Below are 25,914 nucleotides of genomic sequence, written 5' to 3' on the forward strand. Positions count from 1 at the left end.
TGTGGCAAACACAAATGTATATGCTTTTGGGTTCAACATGAAAATCTTCCTCAACTAGACAAAGATGATGCCCCATGGTGAGCATGAATTCAGTTCCACAAACATTAGATTTAGTAAACAGAGATGTTGGAGTAGCAGAGTGTGATTTGGACACATGAGGTTTGTATGTTTTTTTCATTTTGTATACCATTGTATGTATGTTTTACTTAATTTGTATTTTATCAGGAAAGTGTAGATATCATTATGTTTTACTATACTGTATGTAGTATAAATTACAAAAATCTTTTTTTGTTGGCCTCTTATTAGTTTTTTTATTTGAATCTTTTGAGTCAGTTGTGATGTAACCAGTATGTTAACCAATTATTATAAATAAGAAGATGTGGTATGTGTGCCAATGAGACAACTCTCCATCCAAGTCACAATGTATAAAAAGATCACAATTATAGGTCGAAGTACCGCCTTCAACATAGAGCCTTGGCTCACACCGAACAGCAAGGTATAAAGGGCCCCAAAATGTCTTAGGTTGCTCACACAATGTTGTCAATATAACAGAACTATAAACAACTGTTATAGAAGTGGGAGGTTTAGCTAGCTATAAAACCAGGTTTAACCCACTATTTTCTTTGGAAAATGCCTGTACCAAGTCAGGGATGTGACAGTTGTGGTCCATTCATACCTTTGGTTGATATAGTCAAGTGTTTGATTTTGTCAGGGATGTGACAGTTGTGGTCCATTCATACCTTTGGTTGATATAGTCAAGTGTTTGATTTTGTCAGAGATGTGACAGTTGTGGTCCATTCATACCTTTGGTTGATATAGTCAAGTGTTTGATTGTCAGGTTTTATAAAAGTCCCCATTTTTCAAAAATATCTGGGAGTTCTGTATTTTTATTAATATTTTTTTTAATGGTTGTGTCAATATCCAATTCCTATTTTAAAATTAAAACTTTTATTAAATTACGAAGAAAGAAATAATTTTCCACCAGTCAAAATTGTGCTTTTTTACTATGTAATATGCATGTGCGCAAATGTTCTCACTAGATTAGACACCTTAATCTTAAAATTCAAATAATATCATGCCAAATAAAAGGGATAAACTATTATCAGTTATATTCAAACACTTTTACAGGTAATAAAATTTTAAAAAATATGATGATTTCCTGTCATTTGATAAACAGAATGTACCTCATATATGAATTATGATTAGCTTGAAACTTAAGGTTTTTATTTTGTTTCTCAAAATGGATAGAAGAGTGGTCAATTCCTGAGAAATTTACTGTTTTGTCATTGCTTAAAATCATTTCAATATTAAATTGAGTATTTCATCTATCGTTCTTTAAAGTTTTTATAAAAATAATAAGAAATTTCATGAAGTTAATGAAATGGTCAATACAAGTTTGTTGATGCAGTGAATCAAGTGTGAATTTTACAGATTGAAAAAAGGACCCAAACTTTCAAGTCATCTCAAAATGACTGAGATTTTGAGAAAAACTCTGGATCCTTGGTCAAGAGGTTACACTTGTTTTGTCCTTTTGACGATTTTTTCACTCTACATATCGAGACTAATTGATTACTACTGTAAAAAAACAAAACAGCTGATGTAAACATTTTGTTTTTTCTATAGAATACTAACCATGTGACACAAGTCCACCAATTTCTGTGACCAGTCCTGAGATCAATGGAAAATATGGGGACCAACCAATATCTGTATACAACACTATCAGTATATCACCAGCCTAGAAAGCAATACAGTGTACATTTAAATCAATTATAACAATTTAACACATTTACTCCAAAGCTTATATGTGGAGATCACCCCAGTTTTTAGTGGGGTTCGTGTTGCTCAGTCTTTAGTTTTCTATCGTGTTTTGTGTACTGTTGTTTGTCTGCTAGTCTTTCTCTTTTTTAGCCATGGCATTGTCAGTTTATTTTCAGCTTATGAGTTTGAATGTCCCTTTGGTATCATTCACCTCTGTTTTAAGTTTCTTTTATTTTCATAAAAGATATTTTGTTATTATTTACAAAGCAAAAGTATTTAAAACCCTATTTAAAAAGCTTACAAACTGCATAAGTTTCAAGGATTCTTTACGTTGCACAGTTTCAGGGATTTATTTTAGATGTAGCATATTTAGCTATTTTAGTCTGACATGTTGAAATCAGGGTTTTTTTGTTTCTGTTGTTAACTTTTTAAGATTTTAACATTGTATAGCTGTAGTTTATCCACATCACAATTAAGGAAACTCATTTCATAATCTTTTTCTTAACTTTTTAAGATTTTAACATTGTATAGCTGTAGTTTATCCACATCACAATTAAGGAAACTCATTTCATAATCTTTTTCTTAACTCCTTTAGTATCAATGTGGTTGAAAACTGCTTGGTTGATTTAAACATTAGGTGACTAGCTTATAGGGAGGTAAAAATGCAGTCTGAACTTAGGTGGAAAATATCTGAACCAAAATGTAAGTTAAAGAAATAAATTACCCTAATTTAATAGATAAATGAAGGAAATGGGGTATCCATCCATGACACAAAATCAGTACACAGTGAGGCCTTCAACACAGAGCAAAAAAAATGTGGATAGTGTCCACATGTGGACACAGATGATGTCCCTGCTTGCATATCATATAGTTATAAAGGGACATAAGTGAAGAACGGTAAAAGTGACGCTACCCAAATTTGAACTTGATCTGAGTTTTGTGGTAATAAGCATTGTGTATAAGTTTAATAACATTTGGTTAAACCAAACTAAAGTTAGAGAATGGAAACGAAAAATTCAGCAATTTTTATGTTTATAAAGGGACATAACTCTAGAATGGTAACAGTGTCGCCACCAAATTTCGTACTTAATCTGTATTATGTAGTAATAAGCATTGTGTATAAGTTTCGTAACATTTGGTTGAGGCAAACTAAAGTTAGAAAACAGAAACAAAAAATGTGTACTTGATCTATACATGAATATTGTGTATAGGTTTCATAATGTTTGGTTGGGGCAAACTTAAGTTACAGAATGGAAAAAATTTTGCAATCTTTCTATTTATAAAGGGGCATAACTCAATAATGGTTAAAGTGACACTACCCAAATTCAACTTGATCTGTGTTTTATCAGTGGAAGTCAAAATTAAACATTGCATTGTATAAAGCTTTGACTGTAGTTGATTCAACTATAATCATGGACAAAGGAAGATAACTCCAATTTTAAAAATTACTTGATAATTAGAAGAAAATAAACATTTTGCAATTTTTCCATTCATAAAGGGGCATAACTCTAGAACGGTTAAAGTGACACCACAAAAATTCAAACTTGATCTGTGTTTTGTGGTAATAAGCATAGTGTATAAGTTTCATAACATTTGGTTAAGGCAAAGTTAAGTTAGAGAATGGAAACTAAATATTTTGCAATTTTTCCATTTATAAAGGGGCATAACTCTAGAACGGTTAAAGTGACGCCACCAAAATTCAAACTTGATCTGTGTTTAGTGATAATAAGCATTGTGTATAAGTTTCATAACATTTGGTTGAGGCAAACTCAAGTTAGAGAATGGAAACCAATTTTGGGACATACGTACGTACGTTCATACGTACGAACGGACAAGGGTAAAACTTAATGCCCCCACCGCTACGGCGGGGGCATAAAAACTCTCACCTCACTGCAAGTTTAAGACGGCCCCTAACACCGGCCTGATCGGAATTCTTTGCAAAAATAATTTGGATAGACTTTATAAGATGTTACACCACCTAATCAGTCAGGCCCGGTCAAAAAAGAACATAATATTTAAAACAACATAGTTCCTACGCATAAGGGTAAATCTTAAACTATGTAGCCCATTTTTCCATGTGCTAAATGTTTTATGCTTTCAAGTTAGTGTTCATGTCTGACTCAGAGGCAAAATGGTCAGTCTTTTAAGCTTCAAAGTAAATCGAATGTGCTTTATATTATTAGAGAAATTCAAATGACTTATGGCGTATTAGACACTAAAGGTTGTTTCTAGTGGTATCCAAAGCTGTCAAAATACGGCAAAGTATAAGATTTAATGGTGAATTATACCCAACCTGACAAAATTATTCCTGAATAAAGTAAGAAAATGTGGTATGATTGCCAATTGTAACTATCCGCATAAAAATCAGTGTTTATCATTATAATATTGGAATTAGAATATTCAGTAGTAGCCTGACTATACCTGGATGTCATCAGCTTCTGGAAGACTTTTCACAACTCTACACACACCAGTAATAACACCATGACATACAGGCATGCCTACAAATAAATATTTGAAACATATTTTGACATTTAAAAGTGTGAAAATGTTCATATTCAATATGAAAATAGTTCACTTCTACACAAGAAAAAGTAAAAAATAAATGAATAAAAGAATGTTTTATCCCTCTCTTACACAATAAGCCACTTAAAAACCATTAAAAAATATGTCATATTGAAAAAAATATCAACATGGTTTAATTTTTAAAACATTTCACAATATCTGCAGGTAGAAGCTCAAATTGTATTTTAGTAGACCAGGTTCTTTTACAACTTTGCCCATTTTATTTCCTGAAAGGTTATTTGTAGATAAGTGTTACGTCATTGCAGTCAATTTTATAGGTAGTGATAACTATAGTGCCAGTCCTAAACTGAACTTCAAAAAATTGTCTCATTGGCAATCATATCAAATCTTCAAATTTGTATAAGCAAACCCTTTAAAACATCAATTAATGGAAAAAGTGATTGACGAAATTTGTTTTATTTCAAATAATAGAAGGAAGTTATTCCTTACAGAAATTTTTTACAATCACAATATGTCACCTTTCAGGGAAAATGTTGCTGTTCTTTGAGCAGATAGATCTTCATTTTGCATCTGAAATTACCAAAGACATTCAATTAATACAAGAACACTGAACTCTCAAAAAGTTTCATACAGGAGTACAGGGCAGTAATTAAGGGTCCAATTTGGCTCCTAATATTAGGTTCATATGTGTTTTAATTGATGCATCAATGTGTGAGAAAGTGAAACAGAATGGTTCTCATTGATTTCTACTTATAAAACATTGACATTTACACCTAAAATGAGCCAAAAAAGAAAAGATTTTGGTTATACTGACAAAAATTAGTGGATTTCAACTAAATTAGGCATGTTTAGGCCTAGGAAACATAGAGCACAAATTCAACACAGCAAATAGTCAAGTCAGAGAGGTTATTTGTTATAACAAACATGATATTAAAATATATTTCTACCTCATATATTTCATGTATTAATATGTATTTTTAATGGTTAACAAGAGACACAAAACTCCTACATCCACTTGAAAACTGTCAAAAGACTAAGACATCCTTTATTGCTAATCGTTCTTGCCGTTTTCAGTCTAGTATTGCTAATTGTTTTTGCTGTTTACAGTCTTGTATTGCGAATCATTCTTGCTGTTTACAGTCTAGTAAACTAATTGTTTTTGCTGTTTAGGCATCAGTCACATAGGCATTTTGGTAAAACTTGTACTTCTGATCATTTTTCACTGTTTATAGTTTCTACCTATCTATTATAACTTTCCAGTTAATAGACAAAAACCTTGAAAACAAGTAAATCGTCATTCAGGGGCAATCACATTCTCTAAGGAGTCATTATGCATTTATTTGTTCACATAAGCATTTTTGTAGATCTTAAATTGATCATTTTTGTAGTAACCAGCCAGCTTCTTTTCCAAGGAATGAACAACTATTTATTCAGATTAGGCAGAATAACAAGGTTTCCATATTAAAGGAAAAAATGTCCATCCTTTCATTTACAAATTCAGATTATAAGAGCATACATATAAATCTGTATATATGCAGTTACCTGAACCATCAAACCTCGCATTAGTACTTCGACAACCGCATAGGGGTGAGGGAAAAAACATAATGAAAGAAAATGTAAACAAAAGTGGAAATAAGATAGTGGTAATTGATTCTTAAAGAAAAATTTTAATACACCAAATCATTTAACAACTATCGAATGGAAACTCATGGAAAATAAAAAAAAAAATCAAACATCTCTCTATTGCATGTCTATTATCTCACTAAGTTTTTTGCATGCTTCATGATTCTGTGTTGATTGTTTATTAAAGTCACGATCAATAAACTTATCAGTAAACTTCGGCAATAAAACCCAAAATTTAGTTAGCACACAAAGTTTTCACTGATTGAAATATTTTTTGTTGATTATACATTATGGATTAAAAGTAAATGTAAAAAAAAATTGTGCATAAAGGACTAAGTTTATTATATATACATGCATTGATTCAAAATCTTCCTTAACATTATAATTTCAGGAAACTCATTTCATATGACTTTTATTTATCACTCAAGACAGAAAAGTTCCTATATACATTGATAATGTGTGATAAATGTGATTTCATATGATATGAAAACATAGTATTTACAAGGTAATTTGTGCAAGGTATACAAGGTTTTATAGAAAATTATAGATAAAAATATTCCCTGAAAATGTCATTGAAGGTTTTGATATTTTATAAAAAAAACTTTCATCTTCTCATATAAGATACTCCACCGTCAAGAAAATTATATACTTCATAGTAAGAAATTTTTCTGAATGAAAATTCTACTTGGTCTTTTGGTTGCCAGGAATATCTAGAAATAATGTATTCAGTGAAAAAAGAGGTATGCTAAAAGTCTGTTACTTCAGTTAAAATACCACAACTATATTTCACAAATATAACTATATTAAAAATAATCATTAATCTATTCTAACATTAAGACTTCCCATTTATTGAAAAAAATACTTCAAGTTCTTGGTGGTGGAATTAAAGTTTAGGAACTGCACAGAAATATGAAATAAGAAACTGTGTGAATAGAATTCATGTTGAAGGTAGCAAAAAATGGAATTAACCAAAACTAAACTAAACTTCTTTTAAACTGAGTTTTACTGTGCGTATTGTTATGTGCTTCTTTATTCTACATTGGCTAGAGGTATAGGGGGAGGATTGAGATCTCACAAAACATGTTTAACCCCGCCGCATTTTTGCGCCTGTCCCAATTCAGGAGCCTCTGGCCTTTGTTAGTCTTTGTATGTTTTTTAATTTTAGTTCATTTATAAGTTTTGGAGTTTAGTGTGACATCCATTTTCACTGAACTAGTACACAATTTTATTTAGGGGCCAGCTGAGGACCACCTCAGGGTGCAGGATTTTCTTGTTGCGTTGAAGACCCATTGGTGGCTTTCCGCTGTTGTCTGCTCTTTGGTCGGGTTGTTGTCTCTTTGACATATTCCCCATTTCCATTCTCAATTTTGAATATAGTTCTTAGCTTTTATATCTTTGTTTCTTCCATTTTCTAAAACTTAACAACTGTGAGATGGAATGGGAAGATAAATCAACAAATTAAGTTTACTTGAGTTAGAATCTACAAACAGTTCATAGATAAGAAAAAATGTCTTGCTAAAATGTTAAGTACTGGTATAAAAGAATTTTACCTGTGGCATATGCATTGAATCTTTAAGTCTACCAGGAATTAAACTGTATTGCACTTTAGTCTAACACAGGTAAAACATTAAACATCCATTTTATAATGTTATGGAATATCTTGGCCTCACATGTATTTCATGGCAAGAGAAACTGTTTTACTATATTGCTTAAGGGAGGGAAGATTCCAACCACGGATGGTTTGAAGGCTCATGCATCTTACAATTGTTTAAACAAAAGATGTGTATTGGTTATTAAAATTTTGACTAAAATTTCGTAGGAACAGAAATATGTATGAATCTATTATTCCATAAAATATTTCAATGAATTTTATATTATTTAATTTTGTTCAGTACTTACAGGAACAGGTTTGCCTACATTCATTTTGTGAAATTTGAGCTCCATCTGTGTGGGAAACAATTTTTTTCTTCTTACAGATCTGTAATTACACAAGTATCAAAATATAATTTCAATTTATCAGTTTTCTACAAGGTCACTTTAACAATTTTTGGTTTATTAATATCTATGGGAAAGGAAATTTCTTACTTTTAAGATACCATTCAAATAATAAATCAAGGAAGATATGAACACACACAGGAATAAATTTACTTCAGTACTTCATGAAGACATCACAATTGACTTTGTTTATTGATTACTAATGTTCCTTGGAAGACGTATGAAATTATTATCACTGAATATTAAGTTCAACTAGTGTTTTTCATCTGTTATGAGCATCTAGCAAAACCTTTCTGTAACTATCAAGATGGAGCAATACTAGTTTCTGGATACTATCATCTCATAAACATATCCCACCTTTAACAGCTAAAGCATTACTAGTATTAGGGTAATGACATTTCTTAAAACTGTACTCCATATCCCTTTTCAAGGTCAAGGCATGTAAGCAATAAAAAATTCGTGATCAAAGAATAATATTTCATGTCAGCTTAGTTGTATTTGGTTGCCATTTACCTATGCATATCACTTAAACCAGTCACAATTAAGGTTAGGATTCACACTTGATCTAGTCATTACAGTAAAGGGAAGGATGTTGGTTTTAGTAATAGTGCGAGTAGCTGACTTTATACACTTACTTAGAAATGAGTTTAGGAGATCTGGTTTCTATTAGTTTTCCTATTTCTGTATGAGTCATAAAGAACAATAATTCCCTCTCTGGAAGTCTGCCCTATAATGAAAACACAAAATAAAACATTTTATGTGATGGCTGTTTTATATTATAACTTATAATATGCATTGTTTTTTATTATTTTTAGCATAAATAAAGCCATTGGTTTTCACTTTAGAATTGTTTAACATTTTGTTATGCTGGTGCCTTTTATTGCTTACTATACAAATGGGTTTTGCTCATTGATGAAGGCATTGTTGTGACCTATGGTTATGTACATCATGGTACTTTGGTCTCTGAAAGATTTTTGTCTCATTGGCAATCATACCATACTATCTGTATACTGACAGTCTATGAATTAGTAAAACTTCTTCCTGAAACTTATGTCACAAAATGATTCAGATAGTTAAACTAGAAATGTATTTCTGTCGCTTCTAGAACTTTAAAATTGTTGGTCCTCAGGACCACAGATGTTTGAATTGCTGCCAGGTCAAACATGATTCAAATTAGATAACATGATAAAGTAAAACATAGTTTATATGAATTAAAAAATAGGCAACACCAACCCAATAAGTTACATATGAAGAGCAATGATGGAGGTTATCTTATGAATGCCAACTTTAAAACTGAAAAAATATAGCATACACCTCCAACACAGGGATATGCTACTTTAGCTTATCTCAACTATCCCTATCCCTACCCTAAAATTCTCCTCATAATAAAGGTTAACTTACTTCTTTGACCATCATCTCAGCTAATGTCCAATAAGCTTCTTTAAACTTATCTGCAACTTTAATACTTAAAGACTAAAAGCAAAGAAAAGGGTAATTTAAGATACAAGTCTTTGAAAGTTTATTGACTGAAGACCATGAACCAAGCCTAAAACAGTCTAAAAACTTATTTAAGATTGAAAATATTAAAATCACAAGCAACTCATGAAAGGAATAGTACAAGTTATGGCGTTTTACTTTATTTTGCCACACAGATGTTGTGATGTGTCCAATCCAAAAAATGAATCTCATGATTTATCTTATAATTGAAATAAGATTTTTTACAAGTGTTTCTATTATTTGTGTTCTTTTTCCTATGAAACTGCCTCATGCTGCACAATAGTGCTTCAGGTTTGTACACCCTAAATGTTTACCAGAAGAAACATATTTAATCAAAATGATCACTTCTATACCTCTCTGAAATCATTAAAAACAACTATTTCACTGCTTATTAAAGTTACCTTTTCAATATTGTGACAAATTTCAACAGATTCCAATTAAAAGTCAAACTGTGAATTTCTAGATAGAACGAATAGTTCAGCTTCTATGAAAAGAACTTAAAGGGAAAGTCCGCGATTTTTTACTTATCATCTAAATATGTTCATCTTAACATAAAAAACACATTCACAAAGTTTTAAATTTATATTCTTTCTAATAACGGAGAAAATCAAGTATTTGTAACTTTTTTGGTTGACCTACGTCACTGGGTTGTGACGTTTTAACCCGATTTGTTGAATCATGGGAAAAAATAAAATCTGTTAAAGGGTTAATTGCTTATCAGAATTTTACGTAATTAAAAGCGCACAGATGACCGTTGGTCGTAGTTAATAACCACAATATAAGAATGAAAGAAAATGAATATGTGTGTACCGTTTTGTATTGATTGAATAAAACTTCCTATATGAAGTTATCTAAATATAAATATTTCGAATAAATTTCATAAATTATTGAGATTTTTTCATAAAATATCTATAGAACATTTTTACTGATATTGAACTGAAAATATTTTAAGTTTTATTTACCGTTATAACTTTGATTACCATTTCAATGCAAAATATTTGTGAACAGAGTGTGTATATTATTTTGTAAAGTCATTGTTTATTTCTCGATTTGAGGAGAATTCGTTTGAACTTTACCTTGCAGCAATTTAGCCTCAGGCGTACACAGGTGTGAATTCAAGCGTACACAGGTGTGTATAGTGTCATTTTGAATGGATTAACAGAAAGAGTATAGCGTTTAATATACCCAGATGAAATACCCGATGACAATAGAGAAACAATAAATAAATTGTATAAATTAATTGAAAATTAACATTCAACTTTTTAATTCCGGAAGTGTTACAATATTAAAATGGAACAATTTTCGGTTACGTTCTATTAATCCAAATTAGTAATACAGTTGTTGCATATCTTAGTAATGTATTACTGATATTGACGATTTTAGAACAGTTCGTCCCAACCTCGTTGTTCTTGAAACAATCTTTACTAGTATACTTGTAAGTTTCCTGACGTATATGCGCCATTGAGGATGAGCTCCAGAGATAGCAGACTAGTAGCGTATCTGTTTGTTTGGGCAGGATAGGCCATGCAACCACTTGTACAGATAAACAAGCTTATGTTGTCAACACTATCAGAAAGAGTTCCCATCGTCGGATGGGGTATATGAAGGTTCCAAGAATGAACTATTGACATGTCTGACTCTGAACAGTTAGTAAACGGACTTAACAATGATCTATAGACATCGATCGCTTGTTCTTGATATTTGAAACTGCATGCATATATACGTTTATGAGAGTGATTATTTATCTTGTGTCTGACGAAAACTAAATGCCTGCATGGTTATATCTTGCCATACGTTTGTATTGGTTTGGTGGGTGTTCACTCAAAATTGTAATTCAAAAATTGTGTTTGTGAGATGCAGATTCACTTCAATACCGAATTTCGTCTATATATTTCACAAGTGTATACCACGGAAAAGATCTGAAGGTATATTACTCCCATTTTGTTTGGCTGTGAACCATCGATGTTTACAGCAATATTTAATGAATAAGATGATGATGGTAGAAAGAACTATGAGCGTCATGTGGCAAATATTACATGCATGTCGGACCATGAGTTGTCAATCTGTATGAAAAGATTTCCAATACAACCATATTGAGTAGGAATTTTTACATGCTATTCTCTCGTACTAGTATTACAGGGTTCTTGTGTCGTTTAACTCGGACACACATCTTTTACTTTAAGATGTATGAAAGGTTCTAAATATATATATATATCTTAAATGTAACAATAATCAAACGCCTATAGGCAATCACTAAAATGGTATGAAGTTTTTATACAGATTTATTCTTATTTACACAATCATTAACAAACTAAATAAATTTAACAAAGTAACACCGTGATAATACGATATAACAAATGGGATACTAATTATTTTTAACCATGCTATGCAGAAACTTTACACATCAAGCAGGAACATATATATTAATATACTGTTCCCAGCATCAAGTTAGTGCACATGAATACCAATTAGGTACACGATGTGTGATTTTGTATAGCTAAAAATATCAAAGCGAGCAATAACTTTGTCAAGCAAACATTTGTTTTCACTATGCCTCTCTTTATCTCCGCTCCTTTACAATAACTATTTCGCTTTTCGTCGATCATTCTCAATATTGTTCTCTATTCGGTTATTTTTTTTATACGAATGTAGGACAGAAAGTCACAGGACAAAAAGTCACAGACAAAAAGTCACGGACAAAAAGTCACAGGACAAAAAGTCACAATTCAGTTTTGAGATTATTTTTCTTTAAACAAGAAAACACTAATTTAGAAAATAAAATTTTTGTTTTTTCTTGAACTGTTATATATGAAGCAACTTTGTTATTAAAATTTATTCATTAAATATCAATAATAATCAAATAATTGTTATGAAAACAAAATGTCAAAGTGTCTTGGTACTTAAATGGCTTCATTGTGCCAAGAAATATATCTTTTGCATGATTCAAATTTGATAAATTTTCATTTATCAAGGCTTATGAACAATTTCCTAAACTTAAAAATAAATATATGTAATAAAAAGAAAATATTTCAAGATCTTTCTCTTATATATTCAAACAATTGTCAACAAATTATTTGTGACTTTTTGTCCTGTGACTTTTTGTCCTATCAAATTTGTGACTTTATGTCCTGTGACTTTTTGTCCTGTGACTTTCTGTCCGTTTACCGTATCCCTTTTTATACTATGCCACTCTATCTCCGCTCCTTTTTCCCCTGTCGTCCTAATCCTTATAAAGATAGAGACATTAGACATAGAAGGGGCTCTCTTATCTTCAATGAATTAATATTGATAGTGACTATAAGTGCTGCATTACTTTATATATCTGCATGTTTGCCAATCCACAAAAGCTTGTATTTGCGTGAAGAATTTTTTTTCTTCAAAAATATGGTCCAGAATCATGACAAAACAATATTCATTTCACAAAAATGTTCAAAGGTCATGTTTATAATTTTTTTTAAACTTATTATCAGTTCTCGACATATATAGTGGATAATATTATTATCAGAACATCATTCATTAAAAGGTGGAATTATAATTTCAAACACACACAAGATAAACAACGTTAGACACAAATATATGGTTCAATAAATGTTACCTGTGCACACCGGGTACCTCAATAAAGAGGCCATGCATGAACCTGTATTATATAATTGTGAAATACAAATTTTTAGTTCACAGGATGTCACTGGATTACCCAGGGACGTGTATCAAATTTACGTCCTTGGAATACCTAACTGAATGTGTCGCTCTGACACGACATCTATCAATAATTCTGACATACCTATTAATAATTCGGGAGGAAGCCAAAAAATATATATAATAAGATATAATTTAAAAAGAAAAAAAACCTATAAATTTTTCAACGATCATACCAGATAGAGTCACACATTTAACTGTAAAGCTAAGTGTCTTTATAAGTGACCGTTCCGAATTGATCCCGTATCAATTTGATATAATTTAAAGGTAAGTTAAAAAAAAACACTTTTAATAAAAAAATTGAGATGTCCGATATTTCGATATTTACATATCTATAACCTGGGAATATTATACTATATCAACATATTATGTCCCAGCTAAAACCTCTTCCTAACATTGCTCCTTGTCAATAGTCATTAAATATCATAATTAAAACTAGAGGCTCTCAAGAGCCTGTGTCGCTCACCTGTATTTACTGATGCTTTGGAAATCATGTAAAATAAGGTTAAAATCATAATTAATAGTATTAGATATTAGATATTATAATGATATCTAAGATAATAACAAAAAACTGCAAAATTTTTGTAAAATTACTAACTCAGGGGCAGCAACCCAACAACGGGTTGTCTGATTTGTCTGAAAATTTCAGGGCAGAAAAATCTAAATCTGATGAATATTTTTGCCACCTGTCAGATTTGCTCTAAATGCTTTAGTTTCAGAGATATAAACCAAAAACTGCATTTTACCCCTATGTTCTATTTTTAACCAAGTCGGCAATGATGGTTGGAAGGCGGGGTCATCGGACAAATTTTTTAAACTAGATACCCTAATAATGATTATGACCAAGTATGGTTAAATTTGTCTCAGTAGTTTCAGAGAAGAAGATTTTTGTAAAAGATTACAAAAATTTACCAAAAATTGTTAAAAATTGACTATTAAGGGCAATAATTCCTAAAGGGGTCGACTGACAATTTTGGTCATGTCAACTTATTTGTAGATCTTACTTTGCTGAACATTATTACTGTTTACAGTTTATCTCTATCTATAATAATATTCAAGATAATAACCAAAAACTGCAAAATTTCCTTAAAATTACCAATTCAGGGGCAGCAACCCAACAACAGGTTGTCAGATTTGTCTGAAAATCTCAGGGCAGATAGATCTTGACCTGATAATCAGTTTTACCCTTTATCAGATTTACTCTAAATGCTTTGGTTTCAGAGATATAAGCCAAAATCTACATTTTACCCCTATGTTCTATTTTTAGCCAAGGCGGCCATCTTGGTTGGTTGGCGGGGTCATCGGACACATTTTTTAAACTAGATACCCTAATGATGATTGTGGCCAAGTTTGGTTAAATTTGGCCCAGTGGTTTCAGAGGAGAAGATTTTTGTAAAAAGCTAACGACGACGACGACGACGACGACGGACGCCAAGTGATGAGAAAAGCTCACTTGGCCCTTCGGGCCAGGTGAGCTAAAAATGTTATTTTATATCGTATAACTTTATTAATTGAAAAATTATCTTGTCTAAATAAGGAACTATTCTTTATACAAATCAAAGCACTTTATATAAAAGAGGCATACTAATGAATCTTCTGTAAATCAGTGATTGTTACAAGAACACTGCATTTGTCTTTCTTATAATTGAAACTGTTCTTCCTCATCAATTCTATATTTTTTTTATTCAACGAGATCTTATCATATAAGGATTTGATAACTATAGCTATCAGAACTGCTAGGTTATTTTGTTATTAAAAAAGGATAATTACCATCGAATCTCCCTCAAAACAATATTGTTCAAAATGGTCTTCACACACCAACTTGTGCTTCTTATAGATGCAACTATTTGCTGTTAGTTTAAGGTTGTACAACAATGTCTGATACAATTCTTTCTTTTTTTGTGGGATTGGGAAAACTATGTAGACTTTTGTCATATCCTTGTCTGACAGAACAACCGTACACTTGACAAGACATTTGACACTGAATAACCGTCTACGGTAATCCCCAATTGATGATGGGAATTTTTAACGCACGGTCGGTAAATCCCCGATTCTTTTTGTTCTTTGTGGTTTATAGATATCACGTGACTTTTTAGATCGAACATGCCGACAAGATGGCGATATGTCGAGAACTGATAGTGAATTTCAAAAATCGATTTTGATCTCTTTACATAGAGAATAAAAGTTTTTTATTTATGAACATGTGGTTTTTTATGCTTAAAGAACAAAATATCAATTTTTCATTTTTTTGCGGAGTTTCCCTTTAATATGATCCATATATAATTACACTGTTTTCAGCAAAAACAAAAACCCAAGATTTTACCTTGCCCCATTCTCTTTGACCAACAGCTTTTCTTGCTTTTGGTAAAAATGATCTGAGTATTTTTCTACAAAAGAAAATAAGATTTATCACATTCAGTTTTACTTAGAAAACAAACAAATATTGGACAGACAGATTTTAATCAATAGTGATTGAGGAGCCAAAGACTTTTAAGGAAAGGCAAACAATGTTTTCATCCATAGCTTGAAAAAGAGTTATTTTAAAATTGATGTTTACATTCTCTTGTCAGAATTGGACAGACAGGAGAATTTATGTTTAATTTTGAGTAATTTGTTGGAATGTGAAGAATTGGAAAAGGAAGAAAATTTTCATTGAAAAAGCTTATCATAATGATCGTCATGTGACTTGATATCAATTTCTAAACATTTGCACTTTGGTGAGTAGAATAATGTAAGTTGGGTGCATCCAAAATAAATGTAAAACTACACATATTTCTTTGTTTTGATTAATTTCTTCATACAAATCCTTAATTAGCTTACTTAGCCATCCAAGGTAATGGGGTTTTGATTTGTGCTATAGCTTCATCACAGCTTAATGACTTTCTTGGTTTCTGGCTGTACAGTTTGTTCTTCAATACAACCTAAAAAGAAAATATTCTATTTGAAAAAATGTAGAAACAACAATAGGAATATTTGATACCACAGCTATGACCACCAAAAACAATCTCTAATGATTAATAAAACAGATACCAACAAAAACATCTCTTATTATACATAAAACAGATACCAACAAAAACCATCTCTTACTATAAATAAAACAGGTACCAACAAAAACCATCTCTTACTATAAATGAAACAGGTACCAACAAAAACCATCTCTTATTATAAATAAAACAGATAGCAACAAAAGCCATCTCTAATTAAAATAAAATAAAATGCTCCGCTGGGGCGCAGCTTGATACGACCGCAGAGGTCGAACCCTGAACAGTTGGGGCAAGTATGGACACAACATTCAAGCTTGATACAGCACTGAATTTGGATTGTAATTAAATATTTGACACAGCATAGGTTTCTGACACAGAATGAAAGTGGTCTAAGAACTTAAAAAATTTTAATTTACCCATTCAAACCATATCATTATTATTTGCTTTTATATATAAATCAGAAATAACCAATTTAAAATGGAAAATTTTAAAGAAAAAAAGGAAACCCCCCCCCCACCCAAATTTTTTCAACCCCCTTATGATTCATCACCCCTAAACTCAATCCCAGCCTTCCCTTTGTGGTATGGTACCTTGCAGTACAATTTCAGAGAGATCCATACACTTGAACACAAGTTATTGTCTGGAAACTAGAAAAATGCTTGTTTTTTGGCCCCTTTTTGGCCCCAAATTCCTAAACGCTTACGGGGAATTACCCCCAAACTCAAACCCAGCTTTCCCTTTGTGATATGGAACCTTGCAGTACAATTTCATAAAGATCCATACACTTACACACAAGTTATTGTCCTGAAACTAGAAAAATGCTTGTTTTTTTGCCCTTTTATGGTCCCTAATTCCTAAAATTTTGAGGGAATTACCCCCAAAATCAATCCCAGCCTTCCCTTTGTGGTATGGTACCTTGCAGTACAATTTCAGAGAGATCCATACACTTGGTCACAAGTTATTGTCTGGAAACTAGAAAAATGCTTATTTTTGGCCCCTTCTTCCTAAGCTTTTTGGTCAATTACCCCAAACTCAATTCCAGCTTTCCTTTTGTGATATGGAACCTTGTAGTACAATTTCATAAAGATCCATACACTTACACACAAGTTATTGTCATGAAACTAGAAAATGCTTGTTTTTTTGCCCCTTTTCCTTAACTGTTGGTACCATAACCCCTAAAATCAATCCTTACCTTCCTTTTGTGATATTGAACCTTATGGTAAAATTTCATTGAGATCCATTCACTTAAACTAAAGTTAGAGTGCGAAAACTAATGTGTCTTCGGATGACGACGGCCAATTTTTTTGCGGTCGTATAAAAACAGGTACCAAAAAACATCTCTTATTATAAATAAAACAGATAGCAAACATAAAATAAATAATAACATATGTCAAAATAATTTGGTTCAGGTGTAAAATGTGGAGGGGTTAAAGTAGTTTATCAGGTACCAAGATCTACCTTGATAATGAATGGGAAAAAATAAATATCAAAACTTCCTCAGTACTGGTACCATTCATAGCACTGCACTTACTTGCTTAACATCTAGTGGCAAATATTTCTTCATAACAAAAATACTGACTTGACTACATAAATCATTTAATTATCTAATATTCTTCATAACCATTCAGTAATCAGCAAAAATTATTAATAACCAACTAATACTTCTATATTTTTGGTCAATTTACAATGGCTGATTAACCTGAAAATCTTCCATCTACATAAGTTTCATGTTGAAACAACATGGGAAACCAAAGATATTACCCAGAAACCAATTTTTTCAAAAGTTTCTATTCTTAAGAACCAAGACCTTGAATTTGATCTATTAACCCCAAATTGATTAAGCTTACTTCAGTCTTTCCATTTCTCTTATTTTCCATCTGTATAAGTCTTGTTTCATTAAGCAAAGGAAACTTTAGTATGAATATTGTTCGAAGTCAGAAAAATGGAAAAAAAAACTGTTGCTGTTATTTTTTCTGGCAAAAAATTTAATCTCCTGCTGGGAAACTTCATTTGAAACAGATATTTTGGTAGTTTAAATGAAGCTTAAGGACAACATAATGTAATCAAGGGGTTGTCTTTGATTGCTACTGTCGTAATTGGTTTGTTTTGTTTTTCGTTTTTTCTTGTAATATAAGTCAGTGTTCCTTTTCTCGTTTGAATTGTTTTACATTTAGTCATCTAAGGGGCATTTATAGCTTACTATACGATATGGATTTGCTCATTGTTGAAGGCTGTTGAATGGCTGTGTTGTACACTTCTTTGCCCTTTTGTTTTGATAGATAGTTGTCTCATTGCCAATCATACCACATCTCCTTATTTTCATATTGAATAGAATGTGCAATGACAAGCAATGGAAAATTGTAACCACATATTTTTTTATATTGATTCTGGTCACTTTCTGTGACATTTATTCTCCCACATATATAGTACATGTTACCTTTAGCGACTTTACAAGCTTTTCTGGTTGTGATCGCCATGACCTTTCATAAAACTCTGCCTGTAATAAATCAAACAGAGTATGTTCCACTCCAAAACAAAAATGTGCTAATTCATTAATCAAAGCATTTAAACTTTTAAAAGCATCTATCCTTTATTTGTTTGTATCTAGGAGTTTCAACATATCGTTATATTCTTTTAAAACAAAGGTAAATGGCACAAGATTGTAAGCTTAGTGATAACATATTTCATAGATTATGCAACTTGAAAAATTTCACAGTGGTCATTTAAATACACATATCATGAATTTCAGCATCTAAAAGATTCCATTTACATGGTTAAAGACTCTGCTCATCTGGTAAAATATTAATAGTTGAACAGATGAATGAAACAGCATGGTATAAATTAGAATGTTTTTTGTAATACATATGGATCTACATAATTTGTGTACTTGCCTCTTTAACATATCTGTGGCCATGATGTTCCATAAAGGTATCAAATGATGATTTTACACTTGGGTAATCACCACTTTTTATCAAGTCAACACATTCCTTAGATATCATAGGAAAAAAATATAATCATTGTTAGAGCTGCATTTAAAAGTGGTCAAGGTTTTTAATTCACAATGTCTCAACTAATTCGGAATTTTTACCAATGAAGGACTGATTGATATTTCAGTCTAGGAAAAAAAGGTTCATTTATTTAGGTTGGAATTTATTTTGAACCAGCTTTTAGTAACGGTAGGTACTCTTAGTTTGGTACTTTGTGTTTTCGTCTTTTTGTTAGTTTTTTGTGCTTGGTGCCAATTTGACAAGTAAACAGACACAGGATCTGTATTATATCCGATTGAAACAAGAATGTGTCCATAGTACACGGATGCCCCACTCGCACTATCACATTTTCTATGTTCAGTGGAACGTGAAATTGGGGTCAAAACTCTAATTTGGCATTAAAAAGTAGAAAGATCATATCATAGGGAACATGTGAACTAAGTTTCAAGTTGATTGGACTTCAACTTCATCAAAAACTACCTTGACCAAAAACTTTAACCTGAAGCGGGACAGACGGAAAGATGAACAGACGACGAACAAACACAAAGAACGAAAAACATAATGCCCCTAGGTGGGGCATAAAAAATATTTACTTTGATTAAAGTTTAGATATCAATAAGAAACAGAACATTATTTTCATGTAAATCTGTAATGTCATAAGACAATGATGTGACATCTCTGAATTTATAGTAAACAATAGAAAACTTTGCATTTATTTGTCCCAATTGATTTAAGATGATGATGATGGATTGCTGTTTAACGTCCAGCGGCAAATTAATATGCATATTCAGGACGAGAACATGTTAATGTAATATGAATATTAACTCTGCTTTGTACTTGTGCAGGAAGACTTGTCACCTTACCCAGACACATTATTCTGACGCCGAGCCGACCAGTCTTTGCTCTTACTCCTTAAAGCCATGATCTTAGAGGAGAAGCAGCAAGTCTTTGATTTGAACTGGCCGAGTTCGAACCCAGGACCTCCTGCTCTCGAGGTGAACACGCTACCACGAGACCACCAAGCAGGAACCGATTTAAGAAAACTGATATTTTGTATAGAATGATAAATATGGTCAAAATGCCAATATGCCATACACATGCAACATATACATTTTTGATAAATTGCAGGTGAGGGTTATTGGTCCTTGAATAGTACTGTCAAAGCTGCATGTATCACACATATCTGACACTTTAAAATTATGTAAAAAAAAATTGAATTAATTGTGAAAACAGAAAGTAGAAATAATTTAAGTTTGAATAAATACAAAAATGTCTTACCTCCGAGTTACTTGACAGGAACTTTTCATTACATCCTGCATTATCTATTTCTTTTGCTAAATTCTATAAAAAGAACACACAAGTTCAACTTTTGTGTTTTGTCTCTTCACTTTGATGCTTTACATTATCTATCATGGGTTATTACAAGATAATTTATCTTGACCAAGCATGCATAGCATTTTAATTCATTATGTTCTATGCTGTCTAAGGAAAACTTTTTACAAATGGCAATCAAATAAGTTAAAGAAGTGACTTCTGACTCCTTATAAAATAATTGTTTTTACTAATTCATTGAATAGCCATTATCAGATGCGAAATAGAATGCAATGTTTAGTAAGAATGACAATATGAAACTGCTCCAAAATTTACTACATTTCCTGCATCAGCAGTTACATCACATTTTAAGTAAATCAAAGCCTGAAAGGCTGTTAAAGTAATTACTGCCTAGTTAATGTTTTTGTGACCTTTGTCTTTCATCCACATGTAAAAGAATTAAACCTGACAGGAGTCTATGTAGTGAGAAGTAAGGATGTTATAACTTTATAACAATAAAAGACTTATCCAGCAGAAAGTCCTATTTACAATGTTTTAAATCTCCCAGGGGGGGACGACACGTTTACCCTGCTTTCATTGGAAAAATATATTTGCGGAAACGTATAACTCCTGAAAATATCATAATAGATTAGCCCCTTGCAGGGTGTTTATAATACATGTACTGGGCAATATTTTACCTGACAATCCACCTGGCATCATTATCTTTACTGCTTTTATTTTAATTTTAATTATCCATGTTATCATAATTGGTTTAAATTTCACCATTCAGTTGACGATTTCAACTTTCATGAGGTGAGTGTTCTCCCAAACTATAGGTTTTTTAGAAAAAGAATCATTCATTCATGTGTACGGATTAAAGATTTGAAGATGGAACTAGCTTCTGAAATTTTCATGAAATGCACTTTGACTGTCGATTAACCAGTGAACTGGCTTACGCTTTACCCTTTTCATTACTATTGACATAGTCACATAAATTATATAACACAACATATTTTTAAATAAAGAAATTTACAGTTAAAAGTTTCATCAGAGACATATATCTGTATATATGTCTCTGATACGCTTTACAATTTTTTGCATGGTCAAGACTAGTAAGATCTATTTTAAACCATCCAATGAAAACACGCTGATCATGCATTACACAAAAACAGTGACATGACACAACATTATGAAAGTAAACGAAAAGATTAGTTGAGTTTAATTATGTCAATCAGAAACACCTTTTCAGTTCAATGTTATGTGTGTGTGTTTTTTAAAACTTCAGAATTTAAAACTCAAAACTTTTTAATTACCGAGAATTACAGGTAATCATGCCTAGAGGGTCATTATGACATTTGACAATGTCTTGAGCAGAAACCTTGATCAGTTGATTATTATATAATTTGTTTACAGAGTGGAGTCTAACAGTATCGATCAGCAAATAAGGAAGCCCTTTAATAAATAACTAGGTCCGTAATTTCTTGGAAGTATTAATAACATGGTAAGTGTAATCAGAAAGCGTAAATTGTGCTACTTTTCAAACAAATAATGTGAGATTAGATTACATTACTATAACATGCGTAGTAATTTTACGATAATTTTATGAATGAACAAGAGCAAATTGTCCTCTTTCAAAAAGAAAGATGAATTTAAATAACATAAAACCGTATAAGGGATAATTCAGTAAAATTTTCAATATTAAATCAACAACTGACATGATTGAATATTTTGTTGAAACATCTCAAAAATGAAATTGCAGGTATAAAAATGCACTTTTTCACTCGGACTTCTACGTTCTTTTATAGTTAAATGGTTGTCACCTTAAATACAAGAATACATCAACAAGAACATATGTTGAAACTTCACAAAACCCACTGTTGTTTTTCAACTGTTTTCATTTATGTATGTCATAAGAAAACATACATAGGACTTTAAGAATGAGGAATCTGCTCAAAAACTTTGGCTTGATCTGGGTCATAAAAAATGGCCATATGCCATAGCATTAAAGCAATTGCTTTAAAAGAACCAAATATTTTCATTTAAACTTTAAAAGTTGGTGGTTCTCCCCAGGTACTCTGGCATGATAAGGCCAAGATTTCTGAAAGGGGTGTTAAACACAAACAAACTAACAAACAAACAAACTTTACTGAATGCAACTGATTTCAAGCCAATACAAGAAACCATGTGTGAATTATCAGGTTTAAATTTTAAGAAAAAAAATCTCTGAACATTCAAAACTTGTGATCAATACTATTGAACTTGGGAGTACAAATATATGCCCATATACTTTCAAATTTAATAGTTCTAACAAAAAATGCCTAAAAAAGACTGTCATACAAAAACTTCCCCAAAGTATTGTGATGAGGTGAAGTCTCCTCTAAACATTTCAAGATATGAATGGTTATGTATTCAGGACAATACAGTACTTAAAATCCCAATAGAAATATAAAACTAACCTGTATAGCAATAGGAACTTCTGCACTGTATACTTCATCACACTTAGACAATAATAATGCCACATCAGCACACACCTCTGTTGTGTATTCTATAATAAATGTGTGAAACTGTTAACATACATTTGTTCCACCTAACAAGAGTTCGCCTGGAAACTTTGTTATAAATAATGCCATAATATATGTTCCTGTTGAAACAAATATTGTATTCCCTTTATTTCGTAAAGAATAAATTCTGTAATATTTGTTCCAGTGGAAATAATATTACAGAATATTTCTTTCTTCAATTTGGAACTTATATTATGAAGGAACTTCTATTTCATGACAAATATATATATGAACACATAATCATGTTAACAGGAAAGTCGGAAATGTTCTAACAATAATTTCTTCATGTTTACAGGACATTCATCTTCTTATAGTTAAATATTGGTCATTTTGGTTTGAAAACAGGGAGACTTTTTAAAGGGTGACTTGCTTTTAGACAAATCAGAACAAAAGATAGAATCCTTATGAAAGACAATTCTTGCCAAATTTGATACAAATCTATCATTTAGTTTCATAGATGACTATTACGCATTATTCCATTAAGGTGGCACCATTGCTGTCAAGTTTGCTACTTTATCAAAACAAAGTTACAATATGAGGAATGTATATATACCATTATTTGGAAGTTTGAAATACTGAAACTGACCAATCAAAATCAAGAATTTCTAATGGTGGTCAGGTATTTTGCTTGTAAGTAACATATGTCAGATAACCTAAATAGTGAAATTTGAAATAACTATGGCAATTTTTTATACAAAATATTTATAATTTGCAATATTAATGAATAAATATCTTGCAACTATATATCATAATGGTTATAGGACTTGGTTAATATCATTTAAACTGCTGACACAGAAATATGTCTTGTTTGTGTGTAATACCAATAGTAAAATGTGAATGTTGAAATTTAAATGGCAACACTTTGTAAGGAATAACAACACTAATTCATAGCCCCCTTGCTTTCTATGATAACTTCTGCACCTTCAAGCATTCATAGCTATTTTGTCTTAAGTTTAAATAAAGTGGTAGTCATTTCATGTCAAAACTATACCTTATCCTGACTTGTGCTAAAAAAAATCAACATACCTTTAATTGCATATTAGAGCACACTGGTTTCCGAAAGTTGTGTAGTACAAAAACAGGTACAGGTACTTCTGATCTGAGCAACAGGGCAAATATGCCCTCCTATCTTAATTTCATATTTTTTTTATTATTCAAAAGCAACTTTAACAAGGGTTCTAAAGTGATCCCAAGTCCTTTAGCTTTCATTTGATACCAAAATTCCCCAAATATTTTACTTATTGACAACGTTACAGCTATGCGTAGGAACTATTTTGTTTAAAATATGTACTACTTTCTTGTATGTTCTTTCTGACTGGGCCGAATTAGTGGTTCTATACCTGTAAACTATGGAAAAGTTTCTGTCAATGAACCACCACTGAAGTGGCAGGGCCAAATAATCTCCATGAAATGAGATGTGTAAATTATAATACAAATGCCTACCAAAAAGCAGTGACTTTAATACCACTAGTGATTCCTCTTCATGTGACATAATCACAAACTTTTAACAATTATTTCAACTGAAACACCATGCCTAAGTCTCACCAATGCAACTTCATCAAGCTGAGACAAAAACAGATATTAATTCTTACCTGTTTTGCCTTGTAGTAATATTCCTACTACAACAGCAGCCCAGGTTCCTGACTGACCACTTTTAATCATAGATGTCTCCCATATCTACAAAATTGTTCATTATTTATAACCTTTGGAAAAAATATACTTAAGATTTTGTATGCCTTATGGTTAAATAAACTTTTTTACTCATGTCATTGAAAGCCCTAGAACAAATTTATCATCACGCCAGAACAATATGGTAATTGAAAGGGTTCTGACTTGAAAGAAGTTTGATTTTTCTATAGAATGTAAATACATCCCACTTTGAAAATTTGGGACTCTTATTAGGTTATTAAAACAAAGGGAAATTTTATATTTTGTCATTATACATAACATTTGCTGTAGTTTACAGTCATTGTAAATAACATTTGCTTTAGTTTACAGTCATTGTAAATAACATTTGCTGTAGTTGACAGTCATTGTAAATAACATTTGCTTTAGTTGACAGTCATTGTAAATAACATTTGCTGTAGTTGACAGTCATTGTAAATAACATTTGCTTTAGTTGACAGTCATTGTAAATAACATTTGCTTTAGTTGACAGTCATTGTAAAATAACATTGGCTTTAGTTTACAGTCATTGTAAATAACATTTGCTTGAGTTTACACTCCTAGTATTATGTGACAAAAGACAATCACCTGATCAGGATTCATTCAAATACAATACATTTATTCCTTAAAATCAAGAAACTGCAAAACAACATCTGTGTTTTACGGTAAAACTTTTACCTATTTAATAAACTTTTATAGACTCTATGTAGATCTAACAGTTCTACTAACATGTTTACCTCATAATAATCTTTGATCCTACTGTTCAAGTCTGTATAGAATCCAGCACATGAAGTCTGACCTTCACCTATCTTATATGTCTTAACCTTTTCATACCAGGATTCACATACATCTGTCCTCTCCTTATATTTCTGATAAAATAAATAATAACATGATTGCTACATAGAAGCCAATGTCTATACCCATAAACTGCATTTTTTTAAGCCAATGTCTATACCCATAAACTGCATTTTTTTACATATCACTTGTATTTCTAAGGGGCATAATTCCAATTAAAATAATCAATCTGCAATAGTTTTCAAATTCAAATTTTATTTAAATTTCGATGGAAAATGAGAGGGCTTACAATGTTGATATTCAATATCAACTACATTTTAAAGGGGCAAAACCCTCCAAAAATATTCAATCAACTATGATTTATTTTATTCATCCCATCTAAAATATTGATGATGTAAACAATGAGAAATGCAGCTGTGCGAGTTCTTACAATATAAAAATAAGGACATGTGGTATGATTGCCAATGAGACAACTATCCACCAAAATTCACATGAAGTGGATGTAAGCTTTTAAAGGCA

General features: G+C 31.4%; 1 protein-coding gene across 1 annotated transcript in view; it reads right to left on the reverse strand.

Moving 5' to 3' along the window:
- The window catches only part of LOC127730392 (uncharacterized), a 91,431-nt gene that overhangs the window by 6,411 nt on the left and 59,106 nt on the right, over positions 1-25,914 (reverse strand). The window contains exons 26-39 of the mRNA XM_052238772.1: positions 25,338-25,469; positions 24,528-24,612; positions 22,831-22,919; positions 20,342-20,404; positions 18,964-19,063; positions 18,514-18,569; positions 15,913-16,013; positions 15,416-15,479; positions 9,301-9,372; positions 8,535-8,626; positions 7,804-7,882; positions 4,800-4,851; positions 4,180-4,256; positions 1,633-1,735 (exon numbers count right to left, since the gene is read on the reverse strand). Coding sequence (XP_052094732.1) covers positions 1,633-1,735; positions 4,180-4,256; positions 4,800-4,851; positions 7,804-7,882; positions 8,535-8,626; positions 9,301-9,372; positions 15,416-15,479; positions 15,913-16,013; positions 18,514-18,569; positions 18,964-19,063; positions 20,342-20,404; positions 22,831-22,919; positions 24,528-24,612; positions 25,338-25,469 — 1,165 coding nt within the window. The remainder of the gene's footprint in view (positions 1-1,632; positions 1,736-4,179; positions 4,257-4,799; positions 4,852-7,803; positions 7,883-8,534; positions 8,627-9,300; positions 9,373-15,415; positions 15,480-15,912; positions 16,014-18,513; positions 18,570-18,963; positions 19,064-20,341; positions 20,405-22,830; positions 22,920-24,527; positions 24,613-25,337; positions 25,470-25,914) is intronic.

This window comes from Mytilus californianus, unplaced genomic scaffold, assembly GCF_021869535.1.
Source record: "Mytilus californianus isolate M0D057914Y unplaced genomic scaffold, xbMytCali1.0.p SCAF_2, whole genome shotgun sequence".
Taxonomy (NCBI): domain Eukaryota; kingdom Metazoa; phylum Mollusca; class Bivalvia; order Mytilida; family Mytilidae; genus Mytilus; species Mytilus californianus.